The sequence below is a fragment of the Mustela nivalis genome, assembly GCF_964662115.1.
Source record: "Mustela nivalis genome assembly, chromosome: 14".
In the NCBI taxonomy this organism is placed as follows: domain Eukaryota; kingdom Metazoa; phylum Chordata; class Mammalia; order Carnivora; family Mustelidae; genus Mustela; species Mustela nivalis.
The window spans coordinates 53,976,651-54,004,378 of record NC_139033.1 but is presented as its reverse complement, the minus strand read 5'-3'; the positions used below and the strand labels follow the sequence as shown (position 1 = coordinate 54,004,378).

The 27,728-nt window shown below is 55.4% G+C and overlaps 2 protein-coding genes across 51 annotated transcripts in view; one reads left to right on the top strand and one right to left on the bottom strand.

Annotated features, from left to right (window-relative positions):
- The window catches only part of CELF4 (CUGBP Elav-like family member 4), a 288,626-nt gene that overhangs the window by 128,004 nt on the left and 132,894 nt on the right, over positions 1-27,728 (bottom strand). The gene's annotated exons all lie outside the window — the stretch shown is intronic.
- Positions 674-27,728, top strand: LOC309847609 (uncharacterized protein; the record flags this gene model as incomplete). Its single annotated transcript, XM_082698177.1, has 4 exons — positions 674-910; positions 2,930-2,978; positions 3,789-3,916; positions 27,382-27,728. 4 exons carry the CDS (start codon positions 674-676, stop codon positions 27,403-27,405), a joined length of 438 nt encoding a protein of 145 aa, XP_082554303.1. The 3' UTR covers positions 27,406-27,728.

Genomic DNA, 27,728 nt, shown 5'->3' with positions numbered 1-27,728 from the left:
CAGCTCTCTCCTCTTGCCTTTCATGGGAATCTGACACAAAAATGGCCTTTGGGGCCCCAGCTTTCCCCATCGGGACGGGCTGCCCAGATGGGTGGAGGGTGTGGCTGGGATCTCTAGGAATCTGCCCTCTGAATACTCAGTCCCAGGTCAGTGTGGGCATGACTGGACTGGAGCCGCCAGGTGTCTTGGGGAACTACATTCACCCTGATGGGGAAGCTTTGCCAGGAGCCTGAGGCCCCACACCCCTGAGGCAGCTCATCAGATGGGCCTACCCTGCAAGGGCACTGTGGGGGTAGGGTGGGAGGTGTGTGTGTGTGTTGGGGGAGTGGGTCCATTGCCAGGGGTTGGTTTTAGAGTTGGACCTTGGTGCCCCAATCCGGAAGCCTGAGTCTGTCTCGGTGATGGGGTGCCCCTCTAGCAGATTCCTTCACCTCCTCACCAACACCCCCTACCCTCAACCTTGGCCATCCATGGAGGGGAGGGGAGGACTGGGGAGCCACAAACGCTAAGAGCAAATGAAATTAAATAAGTGATATTTTTGCTGCCTTTTCCCCTTTAATTTTAAACAACACTAACAATTCCAACTGCAAAGGCTAAGGGAAGAGAGAAAAAAAAAGGCAAAAACACCCCACCTCCTCCGAGCTTGGTGCCAGCGGCCGGCTCTGGGATTTGCATGACAAAAGCACTCGACAAACAACAACAAATTGCCAGCTTGTCGGGGGCCGCGGGGCGCCAGCGACAACTGGCGCGCTCCTCCGGGCGGCGACGGGCTCCCCAGACCCGCAGGAGGGGCCGGCGGCGGATGCTGGGGGCTGGGCAGCGGGGGCACCGCGGGGGACGGGGGTGGGGGGGCGGGGCCAGGCTGCCTCGATACCAACGGAGCCGGGACCCTGGCCGGAGCACTCAGGAAGTCAGGACCGGGCGCGGGGGGCGGGGCAAGGGCATGAGCTGCGTGGCTAGCTGGAGGGGGTGGTGTGGGGGTGGGGGACACCATAGACATCAGCCCAGGCTTGCAGGATGCCCCCCCACCAACCCATTCCTCCACTTGCCCGACCTCAGGCTGCTCCTTGTCCAGTGTCCCTGCCTGGTGGGCAGCTGGGGTCCCTTCCCGACCATGCTCCTGCCAGAAGGCTGGGCTGGAAGGGGAGAGCAAGCGGCCCCTCCTTGCCTTGATCTGGCTCCCCCCACGTGAGGCCCAGGCAGATGGCTGGCCAGAGCTAAATTGATTCATAATGACTTGTGTCTCTCCCCTGCCCAGCAACGGGTAACTTTTCATTAGAGACACAGATGTCTTAATAATGCTATGCTGGGGTCCTCCTGCAGCAGCCCCAGGATCTGAAGAAGGAGGGGTACAGAGGGGCCAAGGCAGGGAGGATAGATGAGCCTCCCCAGGGGATGCTAGTCCAGAAGGGTTTGCTATCTCCAGGCCCCAGGTGTCTGCGGCCCATTTCCCAACAGTGGACCCAACAGTAGCCCGTGCTACGGCCACTGGGGGTTCCCTTTCTAGCATCTGGGCCATGTGGGGGCCCCCAGCATTACCTCTCCCACAGCCTGTCTGGTGGGCCCTCCCTCCTCAGCCTCCTGGCCATTCCCAGGGCATGGCCCAAAGCGAGCCCTCTGTCCCAGGGCCTCCAAACCTGCTCCCAGATAACCCCCACACTCCAGTCCCCCAACCCCCCAGATGAGTATTATTCTATCAGGGAAAATGGTCCTCCAGCCCTGTGGTGAAGGACGTTAGCACATTTGCCTGGCCTTGCACACTTTCTTACCAGGTCCCCTCCCCTACAGAGTGTCTGCTCTCTGGACAGCAGGCCCACTGGCAGGGGGAGGAAGGTGTCACTCCCTCCTCTGTCCCAGCCTCCTGCAGTCCAGTCGCACATGGCCTGCAGCAGGGACAGCCCATGACCGGAGTTGGAACTGTGTGGTGTGCGCCTCCCATGGCCTTTCCCCCCTCTGCACTCCTGCATTCAGCCGAGCACTGCCCCGCCCTGAGTGGGATGGGCTGCCCGTGAAGGAGCAGACAGGGTCCATCCTGAGCTTCTTGCAAGCAAGCGGGAACTGCCTTTAGTCCTCTCCATCCTTCTGGTAACATCACCCCGTGCCTTAAGCACAATAGTTGGCCTTTTGTTTGATTTTGCTCTTTTTTTCTTTTTTTAAGATTTTATTTATTTATGTGACAGAGAGAGACACGGCAAGAGAGGGAATACAAGCAGAGGGAGTGGGAGAGGGAGAAGCAGGCTTCCCGCTGAGCAGGGAACCGGACGTGGGGCTTGATCCCAGGACCCTGAGATCATGACCTGAGCCGAAGGCTTAATGACTGAGTCACCCAGCTGCCCCTGATTTTGCTTTTGTTGAAAGAGTAACAGATAGTGTTTGGTTTCAATCACAAGCAATTCATCATTTTGGCACTAGAAACCTCTTTTTGGGCTCCCCTTGGAAAATATCATGTCCTCTGAGAGGTGGGTCAGAAAAGGGTCCCCATCTCCAAGTGTGGCTGTGCTGCCAGGAGGTCTCCAGCCTGGGGGCAGGCCTCCTTCCGCTGGTGCGGGGGAGCTGAAAGCCAATCCAACTGACCTCTGGGTTGGCGGGGGTCAGCTCTACCTGCCCAGGCTCGAGGGCTCCCAACAGCAGACACCGGTATCAGACCGAGTTCTGCTGCCCCCGCACGGGGTAGCAGTGCTCCCACCAGAAGAGAAAGGAGGCCAGCATCGAGACGCTGTGCCTAAGGAGCTCTCCACAGCCCAAAGGGCCCAGTGCGAACTCCCGGCCTGGGATGCAAATTACCCCTGGCTCCAACCCACATGGTGCTCCCCTCTCGCCTCACTCCCTTCAGACACCCCAGCAATTTCCTCTCACACGTCCTCGATGATATATATCTGCCTATCATGGTTCCTCCTTCTGATACCTCTCCCCCTTCTTGTCTATGCAGGCGAATCCAGCCCACAGTTCCAGATTATGGACGCTTCTTGTTCGTGAAGGTGAGTTACTTCTCTCCATGTGGCCCACAAGGACAAGGCCTCTGACCCCTTCCGTTCCCTCAGGACCAGGCCAAGTGGGGCTGGACGCTCCCCCTCATCTCCTCACCATCTCACACCACTACCCCCGACCCTGCCTCAGTGACACCTGGCCTCAGTTCCCCCGTGCAGCCCCCTGGGTGCAGCCTGCCAGCCCCGTGCCTATACAGCATGGCTACCGGGATCCACAAAGCTGTGCTTACAAGAGGAGAACACAAATTCTTGTCCTAGCCGGGCTGCCCTTTCCTCACCTGTAAATTTTGGCTCTTGAGAACATGCTTCAGGGGGGTGGATGTGAATGGACTTTGAAAATAATTACAAGCAGACCAACGAGAACGGCTGTAAGAGCAGGAGTCGCTTCTAAAAGGACAGAGCCAGCAGCTTCGAGCATGTATGGCTCTCGGCTGTGTCCCAGGCACTGACTGGGGCTTAGTAGGTGCTCAGCAAACAGTGGCTAAATGAGTGCGGCAGCCCGGTCCTGCCGTGACCCTGGTGTGAGAGCCTGGGTGACACAGGCAGCTGGGTGACACAGCTGGGCTCCCTTTGAGGCCTTGGTGGGGGTCAGGTTGAGTCAGGAGATTGGGGCTCTTTGCCTTACATGTGGGGTGTGAACCTGTGGCCTCAGTCTCACTGGCGACACCGCCAAACAATCAAGTGTTCCTTGCAGACAGCCCTCCTGGAGAAAGCCAAGAACCCATCCCTTCCACCTCCCTGGGCAGCTCCCAGGCAGTCTCGCCCTGCTCTGCTCATGTCTTTTGTTTTTCTTAATTAAAGTCGCAAGAGCCAGGATTCCGTCTCAGAAGGTGCAGCCTCGAGGCCGGATGTCTTCATTTTGGCCGCGCCACTGGTGTGGCTGCCTGCTCTGGCAGCTGGACGCTGGGCCTCACAGGACCCAGCGGGAGGTAAGTGTGGGAGCCCCTGCTGACGGGAGCTCTGGGCACCGCACCTTGCTACTGCCTGGTCTGCTCTCGCTGCCCACAAGCTCTCACCTCTTCCACATGGTGCCAGCCTGCAGCTCGCTCCTCTGCTGAAGCTGCTCAGGGCTCGAAGCTCAGCGGTGGCCCTTGGCTCTCTGGGCTCCCTGTAGGGCCCGCCCCCTCGGCATGTTGCTCTCCTTCGGAGAGCCCAGGGTGCATTCTTGCTCAGGGAGTCTTGGCAGCCCCTCCATTTGCTCAGGGATATTTGCTGGGCTCTGTGGCGTGCCTGGGGCTGGGCTGGCCAAAGCTCGGTCCCTGTACCTCAGGAGTGTCCAGTCTGAAGGGGGCCAGGAAGGGGCGCCTGGGTGGCTCAGTGGGTTAAAGCCTCTGCCTTTGGCTCAGGTCATGATCTCGGGGTCCTGGGATGGAGCCCCGTGTTGGATTCTCTGCTCGGCGGGGAGTCTGCTTCCTCCTCTCTCTCTGCCTGCCTCTCTGCCTGCTTGTGACCTCTGTCAATAAATAAATAAAAAATATTTTAAAAAAAAGAAAAAGAAAGGGGGCAAGGAAGGACTGCGGCGGAGCTGGGGCAGGAGCGGCAGGTGGCTCTGGGACGGTGGGAGGGCCTCCTGCCCTCTCTAGGCTTTGGTTTTCTCGTCTGCAGATTGAGGGCATGGGCTGGGATCTGCAAATGGTACTGAGGAGTTGCGGGCAGTCTGAGCACAGGGGTCCGGGCCACCTCTGGCTACTTCCTCCTGAGCTGCAGGGGACAGGCTGCCCTGAAATCAGACCCAGGGTGGGTAATCGTTGCTTGGTCCTGGAACGTGTCCTGGTTTATGTTGCTCTCTGGGTTTGTGAATCATGACTGTGCAAGAACCTAGGAGGCGGGTATTGCTGGCTTTTTTTTTTTTTTTTTTTTTTTTAAATCAGGGAAAAGGTCCAGTCTTAGCTGGGGTGAAGCCAATCTAGGACCGGAAGCCAGGTCTGCCTCTGAGCCCTGACCCCAGGGGCTCCTTGGCTATGCTTCCTTCTGACACAAGGTTGGCTCTGCCCTTTGAAGCAGGGGCTCCTCCCTGCCCTCTGTCCTGATTATGGGCTGTGTCCTCCGTCCAGTCCCTCCCTGCCCAGGCCTGCGCCCGGCAGCAGGGCTATAAAGGGGCCCTGGGCCTATGCCGAGTGTGAAGGGCAGGTGCGTCGGGGGGAGCGTGTGGGGTAAGGGACAGAGCAGCCAGCCCGCACTGCTGGGAGGCAGGGACAGCTTTTATGGCTACCGAGCCTGCCTTCCCTTCCCTTTTAATAACAGTCTGGCCAAATTGCTTCCTCATCTGAAGTTTGGAGGTGAGAAGGGCGTGGGGGCTGGGAAATGGCGTGATGGTGAAAATCCTGCCCTGAGAGGATGGGCTGGTGCACCGCAGAGCAGAAGAACCGCTCTAACTCCAAGAACAATTTTGGTGAGAAAGAATCCTGCTAGCACAGCCTCCGCTCCTTCTCCATGGCCTGGCTCTGGGCTCTGAGGGGCATAGGGAACAGACTTGCTGTTCGCCTCCAGGAAGAAGCCAGCCCAGGATTAGTGGGAGGAGGCTTCTTGCTGCGGTCCCGGCAGAGTGGGGCAGCTGCCCCCCCAGAGGGTCTCCTGCCAACAGGGCCTCCATCTCCCCATCTTCCCTGGCCTGCAGGGCTCCTCCCAAGGGCACAGGGAGGTGGAGAGGAGCCATGGGCACTGTGTGGAGTGGGCTTGGGGGTCAGAGCACTGTGCTTATGGTCACCCGAGCAAGCACCAGGAGTCTGGTCATCTTGGATGTATCTATCCTCTGGCCAAGTTCCCTACCCTTTCAACGACATCCCCTTGGGAGCTAAGACCTGGCAGCCGGCCCACACATCGGGCGTACGCGCCTCACGGAGGTAGGATTCTCCCACCTGCCAGAAGGCCTGCTCCTCCCTACACTGCAGACTCCTCTTTCAGTTCCGCACCGATGGGGCCCTGATCCTAGCCACACTGTGCCCGGTGGCAGGGCACCCGAGCTGATGGAAGCACAGGACTGTAATTCACCCTCAGAAGTACCTGATCACAGCAGATGCCAGGCATTCGGTGGAGGTATTTGCAAACAGCTGGACAACAGTCAGTCTAGAAGGTCCCAGACAACCAAAACCCCAGGTGCCCGAGACCCACCAATCAGCGTCCACTCGCCCAGGGCTGGTGTGTGTAACAGACCGGCACGCCCACAGAGCTCTTGCTCCTTCCTGTGCTTTCCTTTCCTTTCCTTTTATTTTTTAAAGATTTATTTATTTATTTAAGAGAGAGAGAGAGAGAGAAAGAGTGCAAATGCACGCGTGCGTGTGTGAGTGGGGAGGAGGGGCAAAAGGAAAGGGAGAGAATCTCAAGCAGACACCTGCTGAGCATAAAGCCTGATGTGGGGCCCGGTCTTAGGACCGTCACCTGAGATCGTGACCTGAGCCAAAATCGAGAGCCACACCCTTACCTGACGGAGCCACCCAGGTGCCCCTTCCCATGCTTTTCTAGGCAAGTGACCCTATCCAGGACCCAGAGGCAGGGAGAGATGCTGTCCAGGTGGGGATACACACCATGAGCCTTGCCCCTGAACACGCTCCCCCCCCTCCCCAATCTAACCAGCTTCGTGACCTTGGGCAAACCAGTTTAGCACTCTGGGCTTCATTTTCCCCAACCACACGCTCCCCAGGGCCCCGAAACCCCAGGCTCAAGCATTCCCTGATGCTTTGCTTTCTGGCCCTGCAGGGGAGCCTTGCTGGTTTAGGTCTGTTGGGGGCAAGCGATGCCAGGAGAACCCAAGGGGCAAACCTGGTGAGATGGTTCGTTTTTTGTATCAGCTTGGTCCGGCGATGACACCCAGTTAACCAACCAGATATTAGGACGGAAGTTTGAAGCAGGGGGTAACGTCTACCTAAACTGACTTTAAGTAAAAGAGATTATGTGGGTGGGCCTCATCCAATCAGTGGAAAGCAAAAGGAGGTTTCAAAGCAAAAGGAGGTTTCAAAGCAAAAGGAGGTTGCCCTGAGGAAGAAGAAACTCCACCTCAAGACGGAGGCATCCGCTTTTGCAGGAGAGTTTCCAGTCTGCCTGTCGGATTTCAGAATTATCAGGGCCAATTCCTCGGAATAAATCTTTGAATACCTGTCATGTACGTATTATAGGTGTGTGTGTATCTATATGCGCATGTGTTAATGTCTATCAGATATGTATGTGCAGAGATACACTTTTCAGTGTTTGTGGCTTTCAGCAAAAACTACTTAGAAACAGATGAGACGGCCAACTTCAGTAGCGGGGCCTCGTGGGTAGTTAGGCGAACCCATTGGTCTTACATACACACTCCTGCTTCTTGGCCACGTGGTGCTCTCAGTTTACCCTGCCCACCCAGACTCGCAAAGGCAACCTGGATTTCGTGATCCTAGACTCTGAGTGGAGGAGGTTTACTGGGCTGTATATTTTTTTAAAATTTGACTGGTGTCTATTTTACTGTTCTGAGCAGATGATGTGCTTTGTTTATGAGAGAAATTAGGCCAAATCCAACTTTTCCACAGATGGAGAAGCCTGAATAATTTATCAGAGGCTCATGAATTTGGTTCTGGCAAATGGTAGGGCCGAGGGCGGCTGATTTGTGTTTCGTAGCTGGAAGAGCTTCATCGCAGCGGGTCCTGGGCCATCTCTGTACGGTGCTGGGTCTGCCTGGGGGTCCCGGGCTGGCTCCAGGCAGGGGTCAACCGGTGGTAGGGACCCTTCCCCGACCGCTTCTGCTGGGTTCCGCTGGTTTGCAGAGGCTAAGGGGCGGGGGGCCCTGGCAGGTTCTTTGACTAGCCGCTGGGACCCTCCGGCTTCACTGGGACCCCTGCTAGGCTCTAGGACCTAGGTGTGTCTTCTTCACTTGGTGCAGAAACTGATGGCCGTGGGGAAGAGTTCACTGAAACTTCCCTTCCCCCACCGGGCCTTTCTTTCCTTTCAAGTTGAACCACAAAGCCAGATGGCGGACGTTTTTTGCATGGTTGGCTGTCTGGCAGCTCAGCAAGTGCCTACTGTGTGAGGGCCTCATTCTGGGCTCCCGCTGATCAAAGCAGTATCGTGGGAAGGTGAGGGCCCAGCGTGCGTTGGAGAAGGCATCAGGACAAAGCCTTTCAGAGGGACCTGGGCTGTCTTAGGTACGAACACTATTTCCTGTTGGCCGAGTGCTGATCGCAGGTCAAGTGCGGTCCAGGCATTCACTCACTGAGTCCTCAGCACAGTCCTGGGAGCCCAATCCCTAGACCGTATGGTCAGGGAGTGTTCAAGTCTTTTCCAAGACCCTTCAACCAGCGAGCCTCTGGACCCCATGGGACATGGATCCAGGTTTCCTGGCACCAGTCATGGGCCAGAAAGCCCTTTAAGATGCTTGTAGATGAACAAGGTGATAGAGGAGGAAACGACTTAGCATCTTTACCACCCAGCCACGCTCACACCAGTCTGCTAGTCACCACTCCGGGCTCTGTAGGTGGTTACCCAGCCCAGTACTGAGATGGGAACATTGCACTTCGAGCCCCCAGCTGGCTCGACCAGGGGCCTGCGTTGCTCTTTCAGGAAGCCGAGCCAGATCCCAGGCCTTCCTCTCTCTCCAGGTGTGTCACTCCCTAGCCATGTCCTGCTGTCTCCTTGAGGCTGTCTGGCCTTAAAACCTAACTATAAATTTGCCACGAGTTGGCTGGTGGCCTGGGACAAGTCGCTGCAGCTCTCTGGGTCTCAGTCTCCCCCATTCATTCTTGGGCCTCTGAATTCCTGGTCTCTGGACTTTCTTTTTCATCTCCAGGGCTACCTGGAGGGAACCAGCCCTCTCTGGTGCCAAGGCCATGGAACAAAGGACTCCCTGCTGGGAAGGGGCAGGGAGGCCGCCTGAGGCGAGTGTCTCAGTGTTTGTTTGAACCGTTCAATTTGCATTCAAGTTTAATAACCATCATCTCTAAGGTTGCCCACAAGGGAGAAGAAGCACCTGGGCCCCAGGATGCTTGCTCCAGTTTCTGGACACTCCTTCCCCTGGACTTACCTGGGATGTGCGCCTGGCTCCCCACATCCCATGACCTTCCCTCTCTGGCCCACGGAGCTGGCACTTCTCTGACCCCTGCTGCCCTGGCCTCCCCAGGATCATCTATCCTTCTCTCCCGAGTTTTTAGCAGGAGCCCCTGTCCCCAGTACTCCCAGATCAGAGGCGGCCGATAGAATGTACGTGTGGGACCAGGTGGGGGTAGAAACTCTCTGTCATTCTTTATTTCAGCAAAGAGCAAGGGTCTGGGTAGAGCGAAGGGGAAGAGGAAAGACAATAAATAAGTTAAAAAAAAAAAATCAGAATCCACGTCCAAGGGAGCTTCTAAAATTCAAAATGGCCTTCGTTCCCTGGAATGGAACTCCCTCATCATCCCCAGCACTCCATTTATTTTGCCCTGAGAACAGGGGAGGCTGCTCTTTCTCCTCTGGGCAGTCCAGGGCCCTTCTACCACCTACCAAGTTCAAGGTCTCTGTGGGCTCTTTCAAGTGCGTCTCCTCCATGAAGCCTTCTCTGGCTTGTCCCCACCTCCAGCCTCGTCCTCACATCCCACCCCCAGCGCACACAGGCTCCCACACCCACACCCTGGCTCCGTGGGGATCGCCCCTCCGCAGGCAGGGGGACTGGGAGCGGGAAGGGTACCCCGGATGGGCGGGCGGAGGGTGGAGAAAGATTCTGGGGCTGAGACAACCAGGGTAGGGGGAGAGAGAGAGAGGGAGAGGAGGGAGACAGAAGCAGAAATGAGGCAGAGAGGAAGAAGAGGAAGGTAAGGGAGGAGGGTGGGCGAGCCAGCCGGCCGCGCTTATTGGACTAAATACAGTCCCGGGACAGCAAGTAATTCGGGCCTGAGTCAGCACGTTTCACCCGTAATTTCTTAAGCATCTGTCAGGCCACTGGCTCCCCGCCCCCCGCCGCGAGAGGAGCTGAGCTAAAGCCTCATTTAGCAAATGAGGGGAAGGTTTAAAAATAACGCGAGGAGTCACCCTCTATGAAGGCGAGGCCACCCCCTCTCCTGCTGCTCTCCACACCCCTCCCCCAGTCCAGCAAGACCCATAAGAAGGGCTGGGGACAAATGGCTGGAGTGGAGGGCTGGACAGTGTCTGCCTGTGGCGCCGTGGGACACCGTGGGACATGGTGTAGGTGGGGACGGTGGCAGTGGTGCACTGGACAGGTGTGTGAGTGTACAGAGGGATAAGGCCTGTGCCTGCGTGTGCAGCCCTCTAGATGCAGGGCTGGGAAATGGAGCTTGTGACAGGGTGTGACTGACTGCGCCAGTGGGGGTACCTGTGATAGCGGATGCTATCTGGTGTGTTCTCTCGTGGCAGAGGGGTGGCGCGGGGCAGAAGTGTGAGTGACACGTGTCAGCATTTCCATACGTGCCTGTTCGCATCCGGTGTGCTGGGGCGTGCGTGTGAGACACTACAACAGGGACAGAAGCACATGCATCTTCTGAGCCGGGGCTGCTCTTAAGAAACAAGCCATCATCGCCTCTTCTGAGATGGTCTCAGCTACACAGATTACCCCAGATTTGGCCCCAATCCTCATTTCCTGTTCTCAGAGACCCACTCCCCCACCTCGGCACTAGGTGCCAGTGGCTGGCCTCGCCCCCGTGGTGAGGCCATCTGTCCAGGAGGCAGAACCCTTGCCAGGCAGCCAGGGTGGTTCAGAGCCAGTATCTTCCACCTGAACTGGGATCTGGACCACCGTCCACTCAGTCTTTATTCCCTCCCAGAGCCTAGTCAGGCCTCCACGTGCCTCCTCTCATTTCCTCCCCCAACAGCCCATGAGCAGGAGGAATCAGTGGCCTTCGCAGACGGGACAGCTCTGACTCCACCGGGAGACGTCAAGGCGCGTGCCTGTGGGTGACACGTGGCCCTGCACAGCTGGCCCAGCTTGGGGCCGGCTCACCACCCGAGGAGAAGCAGAGGGTCTCAGCTGGGGAGACTCCTTTACATTGTGGACCTCCCCCACACAGAGACGGAGGCCTCCCTTTCCCAAAGAAATCACCTGGGGCTCCTTTGAGCGGAACAGCTCTGGAGTTATTTAAGTAAGATCTTGTTTGTGGACAATGAGCGCACAATGAGCGGGCTGACAAAGAGGCTGGATGGAGTGTGCAGAGGGGAGGCAGGGAAGGTTACTCAGAGAGCGGGCCTTGCCCGGTGGGACTTGTGCACACCTCGATGCCCAGAACCCTCCTGGAGCCTTAGGCGCGCTCCCACCTGGGTAGCGCTTGTCCCCGGACGCAGCTCAGCCCCTTCCCTGGACAGACAAGCTCTGGTTCTTGGAGAGTTCACCTCATGGAGGCCTTGGAGGTGTCCAAGAAGACTCAGAGAAACAGGATGGAGGTTGCGTAGCTTCCAGCCAAGGCCAGTGAGGAGATGTGGTGCTTTAACGGTGCAATCTGAGGCGTCTGGAAAGTACTTGCCCTTCTAGTATCTTCCCTGTGAGTCTGCCTTGGAGGCTGACGCAGCACATTAGGACGTAATTGTGGGGTAGGCATTGCCTGTCCCTTGCACCAAGCTTCCTCCTGCATTTTTATCCATTCTGCTCCACCCTCTAAAATGTCTTTTCTATCTGTGCCGTCCAAAACCCTCCTTATAAGGCCTATCCAGGCCCCCAGCCCTTCGGCCCATGGGGATTGCTCTCTGCTCTGCACTGGAGGGGAGGGGACAGTGTCTGAAGGCAGGCCTCATGCCTCCCCAGCGTCCTTTTCTTTACCTCCTCGTTCCTCAAGCTATTCTTCACAGAACGTGTTTTCTGGACAGTTCCTCCCTGCCTCCCCCTCAACCCCCTCTTGTCTTTTTCACTCACCGTTGAAGGTAGTCATCATATAGGGTTGTGGGGGGGGGTGGTTCCAAGGGATTGGGCTTCCCTGTGGGGGAGGAATTTCCTCAGGTGGGGGTGTGCTCATGAAGATCATCCATCTCACCCCGCCCCTGCCCCCCACCCCATTGGTGCGGATCTCAGCGCATAGGTGTCCTGCCTCAGGGCCACGTCGGTAACCCATCCCACCAGCTCTGCCCATTCTGAGACAGGCCCCAGTCCTTTCCATGGGACAGGCATACCAGCTCCTGCCTTGACCCCAGGTAAGGGGTTCTGCCCTGGGGCGTGGAGACCCAGAGGCCTCTGATTAGGGGGGTGGGGGTATGTGTACCTTACCACAGAGACCAATTAGTCTCATCTCAGTGTTTCAAAATGCAGAGTGAGCCTTTCTCTTTATAACCACCGTTTACTTCATCTAGGAAACCAAGTTGAGAGCTTAACAGTGGACTTGGTGGGGCCGGGAGGCCAGGGCGGTTGGGGGTGGTGTGGTCCTAAGGTTGCTTCCGGCTTTAAAAGCCTAAGGCTGTGTCCTTCCCTATAAAAGGAGGCAGGAGTCCCTCTCTACCTGTTGAGGGACGAGGACTGTGGGCTGCTGCTGGGCCCTGGCGTGGGAGCTTGAGTGAGGAGAGCGTGCTCCTGCCATATACCAGTCGCCTCCCGCCTTTCCGGAGCCCCGTCCCTTACGGCTCTTCCCCTTCCCACGTCATTCCCATCACTGTAGGCCAGGCATCGGGTTGCCGGGGGAGCTGCTGTGGCCCTCCTCCAGCTGCGAGTTGGAAAAATCCATCACGCACCTAACATATATTTTAAAATAACTTACACGAATAACACCCCCCCACCCCGCTCCCATTTCTGCGTCTCAGATCTGATTATGTGCAGCTCTCTCTCTCTCTCTCTCTTTTTTAATAAAAAATTGCTATAAATCTTTTTGTCACAGAAGATATAAGACGCAGGTTTGCTAGAGAAACTGCCTTGCTGAGTTGTTTTGTAGGTGGTTTGGTGCCCTGCTCTGGTTTTTTTTAAACTCCCCTACAGCTCGAGTTGAATATCAAAGAAGTTGAGAGTTAGGGAGAGCTATCCCTGATTGGCATTAAAGGAAGGAAAGAAGTTTAGCAGGTCGGACAACGCCCATCTCACCCCACACCTGTCTCCACTGCACCCCAGTCCAGGTTTGGTCAGAGGGACCAAGGGGAGGGAGATGTCCCAGCTTAAGCCCACCCACATGATGGCCCCTTGGAATCACCCATTCTTAAGAAAAAGAATCATGTGCCTCTCACATGCGCCCCCTATTCTTCTAGCCTAGGCTGGCCCTCCTGTGCAATGGGCCTCCTGGAAATGGGATGGCAAGGAGAGGGGGATAAACAAGATGCTGGACATCAGGGAGCTCAGTCCGTGAGACCACCGATGACCTGTCTGTTCACAGACTGACTTGAAAGGTGGCTGTTCGCTGAGAAATGGTCTCAACACACCCGACCCATTTGTCACCAAGGCCACAAAGCATGCTGAACGGAGAAAATATTCCCTCAGATGCTGCCTCGGGAGTCGGGGTTGAAGAGCAGGAAAACCCAGTCGTGGCTCACGTGGCACCCGTGAGCATAGGACCTGGAGGACCCTCCAGGCTTGGCATCCAGCACGTGCTCAGCCTGTGGATCTCGGGGAGCGCCGGCTAGGGAAGGGAAGGGTAGGGTGTGTCTTGGGAAGAGAGGCCAGGAAAAGGGTCCTGGAGCAGGGAGGGAGGGGATGGGGTGGTCTGGGCAGGGGACGTGGGCATGGCTGGGAGGTGGCGAAAAAGCACTGTCTGAACAAGATGGAAATTTGGGGGAGCTGCCGCTGGCCTGCTTATCAGTTCATCATCCGTGTGGAGTACAATGGCTGGCCTCGGGTTGATACACTTGAAGGAGGGCATGCGGTCTAGGGGAAGGCACAGGAATCTTGGAGGGGGAGAGACAGGGATGGTGACACTGTCTCCAGAGTTGCTAGGGGGATGAGAGACCTTGGTATACGGTAGAAAGCTGGGCACACGGGCACTCTCGGCAGCCGTCTCCGCCCCCGCAACCTCCCTCCAGAGAGGGTGTCATAGAGCGTTTGTCCGAGTCCTGCCAGGCAGGCCCTCTTTGCAACCAGGCAGGATTTGCCAGCACAGCATTAAGCAAGCAGGACACAGCGCCGCCCGGCCATCCACGACCTCACGGTCCCATGGGGTGCGGCCGGTGGGGACATATTTTATTTGTACCTAATAAAGCCCCGGAGCGCGACGGTCTGTGATACACAGTGGAATGCACGAGTGTGGATATGCCTGTGTGCGTCTGTCCACACATGCATGCACACCTTTACAGGGATTTTCAGCTCCACTCCCGTTATGAATCTGGTTCAGAGCCCGCAGCCCGGTTTAATATCTGAAGTGAAATGGCAAGTCTTTATCCGCCTCTCCCTCCTCCTGCCCCTTACCTTCTGTCTGCTCTCCAGGACAACACCGTGCATATGCCGTATTAGATTCCATTTGGGTCCTGTTCTGATAAGCAGGAGATTAAATAATGAATGAGATTCCCATTAGCTCAATTTTTTTGGGGCATATTTCAGGCAACCTTTTCCCTTTTTAATCAAATGTGCTCTGTACCGCAGAATATTTTTACATTGATTTGAAAGAAAAGGATTTTTTTTAGAGGCCTGCTTACACTGACATCCCCGCGTGTACCGAAACTCGGCCTGCAGAGTCTCGGGGAGAGGAAGGCACGGGGTGCAGCTGGAGGTCAGGAAGTGGAATTTGGCAATGACCCTGATCTCTGGCACACTAGCTCCATCCACCTTCCCTCGACCCCATCTCACTCCTGTTCTCCTTCCCCGCTTCCAGGACCTTCTGCTCTTCGACTCATGGCCTCAGGAAGAATCGCAGCTCCTTTGTTTTTATTAATAAGCAGGCCCATGCACTGAAATGTCATCCCAGGCATGGTAAGAGTTATGTGTAAGGTGTCTATCCTCCGGGAAGCCTCTTTTATTGAGCTGAAGCCACTGCCTTTGTCTCCGGAAGACCCCAAGCCACATGTCAACCCTTCCGGGGGAACATTCAAAGGACGTACGCAGCGGCCAGCTTTCCTAGGAAGGCAGGCACAGAAGAATCCCGCACCTCAATTTGCCCTCCCCGTGCTAGCTGCTTCTCATCTGTCCTAAGCACATGTTTCTAACGGAAAGTCGAAGAGGTGATTCTCCCAAGGGGTCTCAATGTGAGAGGAGGAGGCTTGGAGACTCTACCTAGGTTTGCCAGATCAGAAGGCATTAACACACTTTAGAATTCTTCTTGTTTACTGGACATGAAAGCAGAGTTTGGAAGACCCACGCTCTAGGCTCATCTCCCCTGACCCTTCCTAGAATTCCTGGGCCTCCCCTTTATTGAGTCCCAACTAGGTATGAGTGGTGTGATGGGTGATATGGTGCTGGCATTCCCAGTGACAGTTCAAGCAGGTCTCATCAGGACTCCCACAGACAGATCAGCACACGCAGCCCACTTGTCCACCGGCCACAGCTGGATTCAGGCCCAGGCTGAGCCCCATACACACTCCTCCCCCCGCGCCAGCCTCGTTGGAGGTTGGAGGTATCCCAGAGTCCAGTCTTCCTACTGCAAGATCGCCATTGTCTCCTTCTCTCTGGTCTGTGTGGCTGTCTTTGTCCCCGCCGTGCCCACCCCAGCCCCCGCACAGCACTGGGCCCCGCTGACCTCAGTAGAAGCCTTCCTCTCTCTTGGGTAAGAGTAACTGATTGAGGGTGTCAGGGGATCTGTTTGGAAGCCACAGTAGCCATATCCTAGTCCTGCCTGGGCCCCTCTAATCAGTAGGGAGGAGGAGAGCTCAGTCCCATTCCCCATGGGACCCCTGCACCCAGGGCTCAGTCTACTTACAGCTGATGGACTGTAAGTGAAGGGTCGGCGGGGGGGTGCCTAGTGGGGGCCTGGGCTGCTGACTCTTCCTCAGATATCTGAGGGGCAGTCATGCAGAAGGAGCCTGGAGCCTGACCTACATATCTTATGTACTAGGGAATGTGACTCTCTCTAGAGATGTAGTTTCCCACGTGAACAGACACTTTGCCACCAGCTTTTAGAGAGGACAGGACCAAGCGTGCCTCTTGCCCCCTGGCTGAGTGGTCCTGGAAGCTGGGGTTGGTGGCAGGTAGTAGCGGTGGGGCGGTGGGGGGGGGCGGTTGGAGTCCCCTCCAGGTGTGATGCACTGATCCCCACTGAGGGCAAGTGGGATCCCGGAGAGAATTCAGAGTGTTAGAGTTGGTTGGAATCTTGGGGGCATTACGGTCCCCTTGGGATGCTTCAGGGGTGTGGCCCTGGTCCCCGCACAGGAGACTGCCTGCACTGTGGGACACCCAAGCTGTAAGCAAAGTGTTCGTGCCGAGCTGTATCTGCCTGCTGAGCCCTCCTACACTGGGACCCACTGAAAGATATCCTAAGGGGCCAGGCAGGCCTAGCCCCGGCCCTGCCACTGAGGTTCAGAAAGCCTGGGGTGTGGGTTATCTCCCAAAAGAACCAGATGTGGAGGCTAGGGGTTGACAGCTTGGGCAGCAATGCCCTCCCAGCCTTCTGACTGCCAGCCTCCAGGACAGCTCACAGCCAGGGACAGAGGGAAGAGAGCATGGGGCTGACAGGTGTGATGGAGGGGGACAGGAGTCACAGACCCTAGAGCTCTTCATCTGAGACCTACCAGAGGGAACATGACTCTATTTACAGACAGGTTTCCGGCTTCATCCTGTGCAGGCCTAACCCCTGGGCAACCAAGATAAAACCTGCTTTGCCAAGTGACCCTTCAGGGCCACACAAGCCAAAGTGAGCTCCTCAGGCCTGGCCTGAAATGGTAGGGTTTTGGTTGGCTGCTAGTACAGGGGCAAGAGTGGAGGAGAGAGGGGCTGACACACGGCCATTTCCAGGCTTTGACTGAACCGAGAGGCCACCCTCCCTGTGAAGACGTACGTGAGGTCCTTGGGAGAACGTGACAAGTAAAGGACAGAAGGAGATAAGAGGTGCCCCCGCCCCTGCTTCCCTGGCAGCCCGGGCTTACACAATCCCTGCCTCACGTTCCAGGACCAATTAATCTCCTCTCTCCCCTGTCTCCTTCCTTCTCCTACTCCTGAAGACAAGGAAAGGAGAGTGTGCCCTTTTGGCTGATGCCTTGGCTGAATTATTTGAGAGACGAGACTTTAAAAGCATGTTTAAAGGGCCAGAGGCCTGAGACTTCACTCCTAGGAGGGAGAAGGTTTTGCCTGCAGGCAGGTGCCTAGCCCTCCCGGTACCTGCAGGACCTCAGCCTGGAGGCCCAAGGCTGGGGGCTGACGTCACCGGTGTGCTCGCCCGCGCCAGCCTGTGTGTGCACGTGTGTGCGCTGGTGGGCACAGGGTCTGCACGCTGGCCTGTGCACCATTTTGGCATGCATGTACACGCTGGGGAGGGAGGGACGTGGTGTGGGAAGGCTCTGTCTAGGCTCAGCAGTTGCTTGGTGTGCGCTCATGTGTAGGCAGGACTTTGTGAAACAGGGCATGTGTGAGCTAGCGGGTGTGCTCCCTCACACAGGCAGAGACGAGAGCCCCACGCAGGTGGGCCAAGAGGCATGTGCTTGGCCCCAGCCCCAAGCAGTTGGCCTCACGGCCCTCCCAGCTGACCTGTTCGCCTGTTTTTGGAATTCTGCTTCTGTGAGCCCTGGAGACAGGAGGGGCTGCTCTTCCAGAGGCAGAACCAAACTGCCTGAATTTTAATGAAAACATCCTGAAATTTGTTCTGAGTTCAGAATTCGAGAGGCGAGGGAAAGACTATCCACACCCTCCCCCCCAATCTGGGAGCTGTGTGCGTGTTTATGGGTGGGTGTGAGTGTGTGTGTGTGAGACTGAGTTTGGTGGAATCTGAGCCACATTAGCCGTGGTTCCTGGTTGTGTGTTGGGGGGGGGGGAGGAGGAGAATGGAGAGCCAGTTTCAGTCAAACCATCTGGAGGAGATAAGACTATGGCCTCAATTGTCCATGAGGCTCCTTCAGAAGGCACAGCTTCTCTTTCCTTCTTGCCCGTTAACACCGCTGCCCTCACCGCTGCACCCCGTTGTGGAGTGAGTGGTGTTAAGGGCGTGTAAGATACCCACGTTCCTACAGCACCCGCCCAGCCCGGTCGAACAGAAGGTCCCTGAAATGCAGGAGAAAAACTACCCCTGGGATCAGAGGAAAGTACCAGACGTGCGGCTTATCAAGAGAGGCAGCCAGGGCAGGGCAGAAGCTGGGGCTGCCTGGGAGCGGCATAGCTGCCCATTGCCTAGGTCACAGCCCTCAGGAGCTAGTCCTGCCGGTACTGACTGTGCCTCACTCCCAGCCAAGAGCTCTGCCCATGGCTTCCCCTCTGAGCCACAGTCTCTCCACATTCTAGCAGCCAGGCGTGAGGAGAGAACGCTTCCTCCTTGTCCACCTGCTCCGGGAAGCAAGTCCTGCCCACTCAGCACCCCTTTCTTTGCTGTGTGCTAGTTTTTTTTTTTTTTTTTTTTTTAATTCACTCACTCACTCGCTCCCTCCCTGCCTCCCTCATTCATTCCTGTGTTACTGAGTCACCATCTGCACGGCTGTCAGCCAGGTGCTGGGGGAAGAAAAAGGGCAAAACCACATAGAGCCTCTGAGTCTGCCTTCTTAACGTCAACTCTGTTCCATACAAGTGGACCAGACATCCACTGAGCACCTTTTGGGGGTTAGGTGCTGAGGGTCCATTGCTGGATAATCAAATAGGAGGCCTTCTATCACAGAACTTCTGTCCCGGGGGGAGAGATCACTAATGGTCTGGTTATAACCCAGAATTAGTTACTGTCTGGGGAGTCCATAGGCTGGAGATCTCTGAGACACACATCCTATCCTAATCAAAGTAGAAATTTCTGTGGGGCAGGGACAGCAACTTTCTTCTTGTCATCATCTCCATCGCCCTTCGTTCAGGTCTGTTCGGGTTTTCATAGAATACGGAAAGATGGATAGTATGTGTGGGTTGACACACGGGTGCATGGACACGGGCATCGGAGGACGCCTGGATGGACAAATGGATGCATGCATGGATGGATGGCTGTCACTTCTTCTGTCACACTCTGATCTCTTAGCTTTGGACGCATGGGTTGGTCAGGCTGGTCAGATCTCAGTGCTGAGTTGTAGCAGGGACACTAAGCGCCTGCCCCTGACTCCTACTGGGCCATGGGGGCTGGGCGAAGGAGGTTCCCCTCCCAGCCCAGGCTGTGCACACACATCATTGGCTTGCTCCTCAATCATGCCTTTTCCAGCTAGCTGCTCCTGTCACAGCACATCTTGTTAGCCCTGGAGGCTCAATGAAATGGAAATTCATGTTTAAATTTAAAAACAACATATTGACCCTGGGAGCTGGCGATGTCTACATTTTTAATAACTTATTCAGAATGAAGGCTTGGATGAGTGTGTGTTTCTTCGTGTCTATGTGTCACGCATGTGTGGACATGCGTGTTTTATGGGGTGCATTTCCACATTTGTTTATGTGGGTGTCTGAAACCGTTTTCACGTGTGTCAGTGAACAGTTGGGGGTGGTATGGGGGTGTCTGCATTGGCTCTGGAGCGCAGTGGGTTTCACTTTGTGGTGAAGGCTATGTCAGGGTATACTGTGGGATGTGCTGGAAGGTGTATTTGATTACTGTGTGTTCATGTAGAGGGACTGGAGATAGGTGGACACAATGGGGGAAAGAAGGCAACCCTTGCTTCTACTCCTTCATGTCCTTCCACTCTTATGGCATCTAACCTAGGGGTCCCCTGTTCTTCAACCCCTCTTTACTCTGGCCTCCCAATCCAGATGACCCCATAGGTCAGTTCTAGGAACAATCCCAATCAACTGAGGCTGGCCAGGTCCTTGGAGAACTCTTCACCTTCTTCCATGTCTTGGCAGAGTCAGCATCAGCCCCTTGGGACAAGTACTTCCTTCCCACTCAAGTGTCTCAGACTTCCAGAGCCCCATTCCTCCTCTCTGAGGGGCTCCTTATCTCCCCCTTAGATAGTTCCCCGTATGAAGGAAGAACATCAGTCCGGTAGTCTGGAGTCCTAGGATCTGGTCTTGTAAACCAGTCAAGCTAATAGCAAACCAGTCAGTCTATTCCAGGTCTCGTTCGTAGGAGTTTGGGCCATAGTAATAGTAAGACCTCTAGAAGGCCCATCCGAAGCTTCTGTCAGCTGTCATGTTATGATTTCCATTCTCCAGCCCAATCTGATCACTATAATCTTGTCTCAAGTACACTCAGTGTCTAGTCATTGACACTTCCTCTTCTGATTTCCAACCCAAGGCAGCAGAGATCAATAACAAGACCAGGTACATGGCAGGGACTCAGAAAACACTTGCCCATTGACTGAAAACAGTATGCTGCCAGTTTCTTATTCTCCTACCCATTCACCCACCCATCTATCCATTATCCATCCATCTGCCTATTCATCTGCCCACCCATCCCCTACCCACACATCCAACCCATCCATCCATCCATCATCCATCCATCCATCCACCCACCTACCAATGGACTCATTCCACAAACATTTTGTTTTTCTCTTACTGTACTGGAAGATACAGAAGACATCTTCTATTCTTGAGATGCTTAAGCCTACTTGGAAGATGGTGTGTAGTGAAGAGCAGTGTAAGAAAGGGCCAGAATGTTCTGGGAGAGGGCTTGAAGGAAGAGAGAACATGTTTGAGATGGAGGAGCAAGAAAGGCTTCATGACAGAGGTAGAGGTGGTAGCTGAACTGAGCCCAGAGGGCTGGAGGGATCAGATAAAGAAAGAAGGAGATAAGGAAGGGTACTCCTGGTGGTGGGCACATGGAAGGCATGCTTGGAGAAGAGTGAACCACCTGACTTGTCTGGCATGCAGTAAGCAAGTAGGGGAGAGTGGAGAAAATCCAGCCCAGCTATCTGTCAGGGCCTAGAGCACTTTCCCATCACCTTGCAATTCTCTCATTATCCCTAGGACCAAAGCAGAGAGGCGCTATCATATCTCTTTGAGAGATGGGGAAACTTGGTCCAGGATGTTTGTCACAAAGCAAGTATGTGGCACAGTAGAGACCACGACCTGAGTCTCTGAACTCCTTGGCTTGGGATCTTCTTCCCTAAAATGGGAAGAGCCCATCCCCAAACTTTTAAGTCTTATTTCTTAACTTCAAGAGAAGTGGGAAAGGGTCTGCAAGCACTTTGTTTCTATTTCCTATTGAAATTTGACATAATGCCTTGGCAGTTCCCCCTTAATATTCTGCTGTATATGGAGCCTGACGATTTCCACCATTGAATGTGACAGTTTGGGAAGATTAAAAAGAGGAGCTAAACTAGCAGCAGTTGGAGATGAGGAAAAGTAGCACATTTATGAATAATTTCAGCTGAATCCTCACAACACGACACTCCCTGGACAGAACACATTCATTATCTTATTCACCACGACTACTGCAATATTAGTGATTTGTTACCGAATCAATTATTAATTCATACAGGAGAACGAGGCTCTGTCACTTAACTCTTCTCTGAACGTTGAGCCCAGGGTGGGGCAGGGGGGTGGGAAGGAGTCAGATTTAGGCTTCATTCCCTTGTTTGGTCTCTTGTGGAACGTGGAAGGATAGCTAAGGGTGGTGGCAAGTGGGTGAGTGAGAGGTCTGGTGAGGCGGAGTGTGTCATGTCCCTCAGAGCCCTGGTTTGAAACCAGATACCTAATACAGCGCAGTAGCTCTGAGCCCAGCGGTCTGTCGGGGCCAACTGATGCCTTCCATACCTCCACCCACCCACCCACCCATCCATCCATCCATCCAACCATCCATCCATCCATCCATCCATCCATCCAACCATCCAACCATTCATCCATCCATCCATCCATCCATCCAACCATCCAACCATCCATCCATCCATCCAATTTATTGCCTGCCATTTGAAGTAACTGACTCAAATAATTTGCTCTTGCCTGCATCCTCCCTGCTCTGATCATCCGTGCAAATCCTCCCAACTGTCAGAGCCCAGTTCAAGTGATCCACCTTTAGACCTCCTGCTCCTTCTCCAGCCCTCTACCTTCTCCCCTAGAATTCCCTAGCCCTGGCTGGAGGTCGAGCCACACTTGACTGGACACAGTTCTCATGCGAGTGTCTTGTCTCTTGAGCCTAGGGTTCCTCCAAGTGTCTTGGTACCTGCTTCATAGCACCTGGTCTGCTCTTCAAAGAGGAAGATGCTGGAGCAACCGAGCAGACACACTGAAGCATTACCCTGGGGCTGGGGCCTTGGAATAAGCCTTGTAAAAGAGAAAGAGGGGCCCCTGGGATGCGCAGCTGAGTCAGTCTGGGGGGCTCCTCTGTCTTCTCATGCATTAAGCTCGGGGCTGGGCCTTTAGGCAGCTGAGGGCTATGAGACTCCAGTGTGTCCAGGCCATGTTTACAGGCTGTGACCTTCCTCACCCTCCTCCTCCTCACTCCGCACACTCCCTTTTGCATCTGATTTGCCTTAAGGAGGTGGAAACACAAAGTTCTGAAGTCAGGTTGGTTCAGAAAAAAGGCGGGTGGAAATGCTAGCAGTGGCAATGTCCTCCCTGGGAACAACGAGGGCAGGAGGGAGGGAAAGAACGAGAAGGAGACACAGGGAGGAGGATAGGAAGGACAAAAAGGGATGCAAAGAGAACGGAAGTGGGAAGAGAGGCAAGGAGGATGCAAGGGGGAAGAGCGAGTGAAAAGTAAGGAAGGAAGGAAGGAAGGAAGGGAAGAAAGAAGGAAAAATATAAAGAAAGGAAGGACTAGAAAATAAAGAAGAAACCTCTTCCTGTCACACGAACCTGCCCGTAAACCCCAGTGAACTCACGCGGCTGCAGCCTTCTCCATGGGGTTGTTGGACCAAGAGCGAGCGAGCCCCCTGCCCTGGGGCAGCAGGTGGGGCCGGCCGGGGCAGTGTCTGCCTGAGGTTCACAGGGATGGCTCAGGCTGAGCGCCAAGGAAGGCGCAGGCTGCCACCTTCACCTGCTCTCCTTGTGGCCATGCCTTTCCTTTCAAGTGACCCAAAGACAAAGCACTGCATGTCCCCCGCCTCCCTGCGGGTCCTCCTCCTCCCACTCCTTCTGCCTATTTCTCTGACTTGACCTGGCTCAGGGTCCCTCCCCACATCTTCCCAAGGCCCTGCCCAGCAAGACATAGCAGGCCTGGTGTAGACCTGCCATTGGTCAGGTGTTGCCAACTCCTTTTGGTAGCCTGGGAGCGGGGGTGGGGAGTGAGGCGTCCCACAGTTCTCTCTCAAGACCCTTCTTTTTCATTTTTTAAGTTTTTTTTTTTTTTTTTTTTTTAATTTATCTGAGAGAGCAGGAGAGAGAATGAGAGAGAGCACCTAAGAGGTGGGAGGAGCAGAGGGAGAGAGACAAGCAGACCGCTGGCTCAGCGGGAGGGCCTGATGCGGGGCTGGATCCCAGGCCTCTGAGATCATGACCTGAGCCAAAGGCAAACGCTGAATGGACAGAGCCACCCAGGTGCCCCGTCGAGGCACGCCTTGCAGCGTCTGAGTAGTCGGACCCCCTGGTTTGAGCCCAGCAGCACGGACAGGAGAGAGAGCCAGCAGGACCGGGTTAGAGGCGCCATCCTCACGGGGACCACAGAGCCCAGTCGGACTGTAACCTTGGCCACTTCCTAACCCTGCCGGCCCCCCTGACATTCTACATCCCGTCATACCCTCTGGGCCTCCCAGTCTCCCTCAAAGACCAAAGACTCAAGACATAGCGAGGGGTGGGGTAAGGGATGTCATCTGCTCATAGAGAGGACTGTGGTGGATAGTTGACTGGCAGGATGATCTGAAAGATGTTGTGGGGGCTCATTTGGTCTCCAAGTTTCTGAATGCTTACTCTTACTCCTCAGTTCAACGATTGGCACCTGCCCACGCCCTCAGGGTGTCTAATCTCCTGGAAGTGCTACCAGTCTGGGACCTCATGGAAATTCACTTGTCCTTCAAGGCAAAAGTGATCTGACCAAAGCCTCCAACGGTGTCACTTCCCAACCTTTCTTTCTGTCCGCTCCCCAATGAATGGGAATGCGGAAGGGTAACCCTTCTGTGTGGCTGGGAAAGGCCAGCGTCCCCGGTGCCCAGTTCTGAGGGTGGTAATTAGAGGTGGACCCATAAACGGAAGGGGAACATCACCAAGAAACCTAATTACCATATGGCACAGCGGTTTCAGCCTTGGCCGAGTGTGGGCAGGTCTGATTTACGCAGCATCGTGAGCCCTGAGCGGCCGTCCTGACTGCTGACTCTGGGGGGGCTCCGCTCTCTCTTCCCCAGGACCGCAACCCCCCTTCCCCAGAGCCCCCGAGCCTCCACCCACAGTTTCAGCTTTTCCAGACTTGGACTTTGTATGCACTCCCTGCCCCCATCTCTTTGAGTCCTAGAATTTATAAAGTAAAAGAAATTTGGGAGACCATCTAACCCAACACTGGAAAGAACAGAAAGTCTGGCTTCGGTTCCATTCCTCCCACTGCGTGACCCAAGTTTAACCTCCGTGGCCTCTCTAGTGAACATTTTCTTCATCTGCAAAATTGAACGTGGGATAATAATGTACAGTGTGCTTGTCTCCTAGGGTTGCCGTGAAGACAATCAGAAAATATCACAAAGCACTCCTTAAACAGGAAGACCAGTGAATAGTCCTTTTAGAGGAGAAATTAATGCCCAGAGAGATTCAGTAACTTGCCAAAGGGATAGGGCTTCTGAAATCATTCGGTGGGCCCCCACTGGCAGGGAGTGTGTGGGTTCCTTGATAACCAGGCTTTCTGAACACAGGGTAGGTGCACTTGGCACTTGCTTCTGGAAGACCTGGCTGACTGTTCGTGTTCCTCCGGGGACTAGCGTGGAGCTGGTACCTGGAGCGCCGCAGGCAAGATGGAAGGGGTGTGACGCAGCCACCGCTCACCCGTCCCGCAGCAAGCTCTGGGATGCAGGGCCCTACTGCCGGCAAGAGCAGGCTCTACTCAATTTCTGCGTCCTCAGCCCCTAGTGCAGGGCCTGGTTCTCAAGAGGGGTTCCATCAATGTGATGGAACATACAGGCTAATTGCTAATCAATATTGGTTTTACTTTTCCCTGTTTGATTACATGGGTTTACAAATGAATAGCACTTTTATGTGATGAAATGGCATTTCTTCAAAATGATTTCAGAAGCATCTTCATGGTTACAACTGAGAAAGATGTACTGGGGAGGGGGTGGGTCCTTCTGGAACATTCCATGCAGGGAACTACAGGCAGTCTGTGAATCAGAAGAGATGGAAGAGAAGAGGCTGGGATCTGGGATTCAGGTCTGGGCCAAAGGTGACCCTTAGAGAAACTTCTCTCTCCAGGGGAGGGGGGTCTGCTTGAGGGTTTAATTGGAGCTGGAATGGGTGGGATTCCTGGAAACTGGCTGGATCCTCCCCCCATCCCATTGTTCCTGGAGAAGCAGTCAGGGAGACAGAAAGCTTGGAGCCCCCACTGGGGGAGAGGCTCCGGGAGCTGCCTCAGGGCGTGGTCAGGGCGGTGCTTAGGTTCTACTCACTTAGATCAGGAAGTCAACCTGGCTGCCCCTTCCTGAGCAGGGTAGAGAGGCCTAAGGGAAGAAAATAAAACCCTCAGGAAAACCTTCACGTACCAACAGGGAGCCCAGGGAAAGACAGGGACCTACTCTACATGAGGATGGTCCCTATGGGATTTTTTTTAAGGACAAAGAGAGCAACAGTCCCGTGGAAACCCTGACCCATCTCCTTCCTCCTCCAGAGCCCCTCAGACCCAGGCAGGGCCAGCTGACAGCTGGGATCTGGGGAGGAACCAGCTCTGGAGTGGCACTGGGCTGGGGAGTGGCGTCCTCTGCGAGGGACTCACAGAATGGCCAGGCCTCTCTGGGCTTCTGGTGGCTGCCTGTTGCTCTCATAGGAGTCCCCTGCTTTTCTGATCCAGGATCAAATCCAGAGGCCAGCTTTAGGCACACTGCTGGGAGGCGTCCAAGCCCTACCCTTGCCTGAGGCAGGCCAGTGAGGGGACACAGGCCCTCAGAACAGAAGGGGCTGCAGGACCTGACTCACGGTCAGGTCGGGACTGCAGGCAGTGGCTGTGAGAGGCGGTGCGGCCTCATGGGGAGGTGAGGGTGCGGCCCCAGACTCAGACCAATGGGGGCCGAGATCGGGCCTCCCCCCCTTGCTAGCCATGTGACTCTGGCCAGCTACTTCACTTCTTGGCGCCTTGGTTTCCTTATCTGGTAAAAGGGCTGACAGCTCTTACCTCACAGGGCTGTTCTGGGGAGTGAATGGAATAGTGAGAGCGATGTGCTGAGAATGGCAAGTGCGGGGTGGGGGGGGAGGCTGGCTGTGAACGGGAATCCTCAGGGAAGGCTTTGTGTGGGAGGTGGGACTCGAACCAGCAGAGAGACAAGGAAGTGCAGGACACCATGTGAACGAAGGGCACAGGTGGGGTGCGCGCTGGGAACACTGGGGAGCGCTCTGGGTCCCCCTCCTGCCCCTGAAGACGCTTTCAGGGCAGGGCAGGGGAAGGAGATTGGTGGGGGACCTTGCTTCCTCCCTGAGCATGGGGCCTGAGGCCTGCCTCGTGGCAGAGCAGAGGCTTCGGGAACCCCAGCAAGAGAACCTTCTGAGCACAAGCTGCGAGCCAGGGCCATCCACCAGGGACCTGGGAATGGGTGGTTTCAGTGTCCCCCAATAGGTCGGAGGCTCCCAGCTCCTGAGGCCCTGCCTCCTGGTCTACCTGGGAACCTCAACCATCTGGAAGCCTGCGAGGGACAAAATAACCTTGCCTCTCCCTGGTAAGAGCCCGATGGCATGTCTTATTGCCCTGTTCTGGTGCAATTCCAGTGAAGATGGGCTTGAACCTGGGACACTCAAAGTCTCCTTAGCCAAGGCTCCCCCTCCTCTGATTCACTACACCTGATCCAAGGACAGGTAGGACCTGGGGGATCTTCGGTCCTGACCCTCCCTCCTCAGACCGTGTTCCCTCCCTCCTAGCCCTCTCAGGGGGCAGGCCTACCCACACTCTGCCAAGAGACTCGCAGCCCATGATTAGGGCAGCGGGGATCTACCTGCACCCCCAGTTTGTCGCTGTGGAAGCGAAGGGTCGGACGATTGAACAGGAAGCGTTGTGAGCAGGGTTGCAACCAGAACGCAGGTCTCTCGGCTCCCAGACCAAAGTTCCCCTGCTTAGCCCGCCTTCTCCACCTCCCTGGGCTCTGGCTGGCCCAGCTACAGGGGCCATGGGGTCTCCACCACCTTCTTAAATACACAGGGCCTCCTCACCAGCCTCCTGAACGCCACAAAGCTTTCTTCTTTAACTGCATGCATTTCTGCAGGTGGAGGAGGAAGAAACAGCCCTTGGAGTCCGTCCCAACCCTCCTGCTCTGATTAACGGCCGCCCCCTGCTCTCGATTGTGTCATGTGTGTGAGTCATGTCTCCCCAGCCAGACAGTGACCTGGCCGCCTGCCGCCATGGCCACGTGCTCCCTCCTCCAGAGTCCCCGTGGCCTGAGCGCACAGTGGGGACTCAGTGAGTGATAAATGGATTGGAGACTCGGGCATGAGAGTGATTGAGCTTGACCTTTGCTCTCTCCACAGAGAACAGGCTCGTGGAGCAAATGAACAGTCCAGCAATCCCAGGATGGTCACACGCAGCCTATGAAATGCGAGCTGTAAAACATCTGACGTGAATGCGAGCCCTCCTCAGTCAGCGTGGATTAGCATGGCCTGATTCTTTCCACGGCAGGCAATCCTCACACCTCCCTCCGGTCACCCACGCCAATGTCTTTTTAGAAAGTGGCAGAGTGTGAGCAAACAAGGAGAAAAGATATTCCTGGATCCTTGCCCTCGAGAACTCTCATTTTCAAAAAGCGCGTTCCTCGTGTCTAACTTAAACCCTTCATGCTGTAAGAGAGGCCACTCGGCTGCCATGCCCCGGGCAGCAA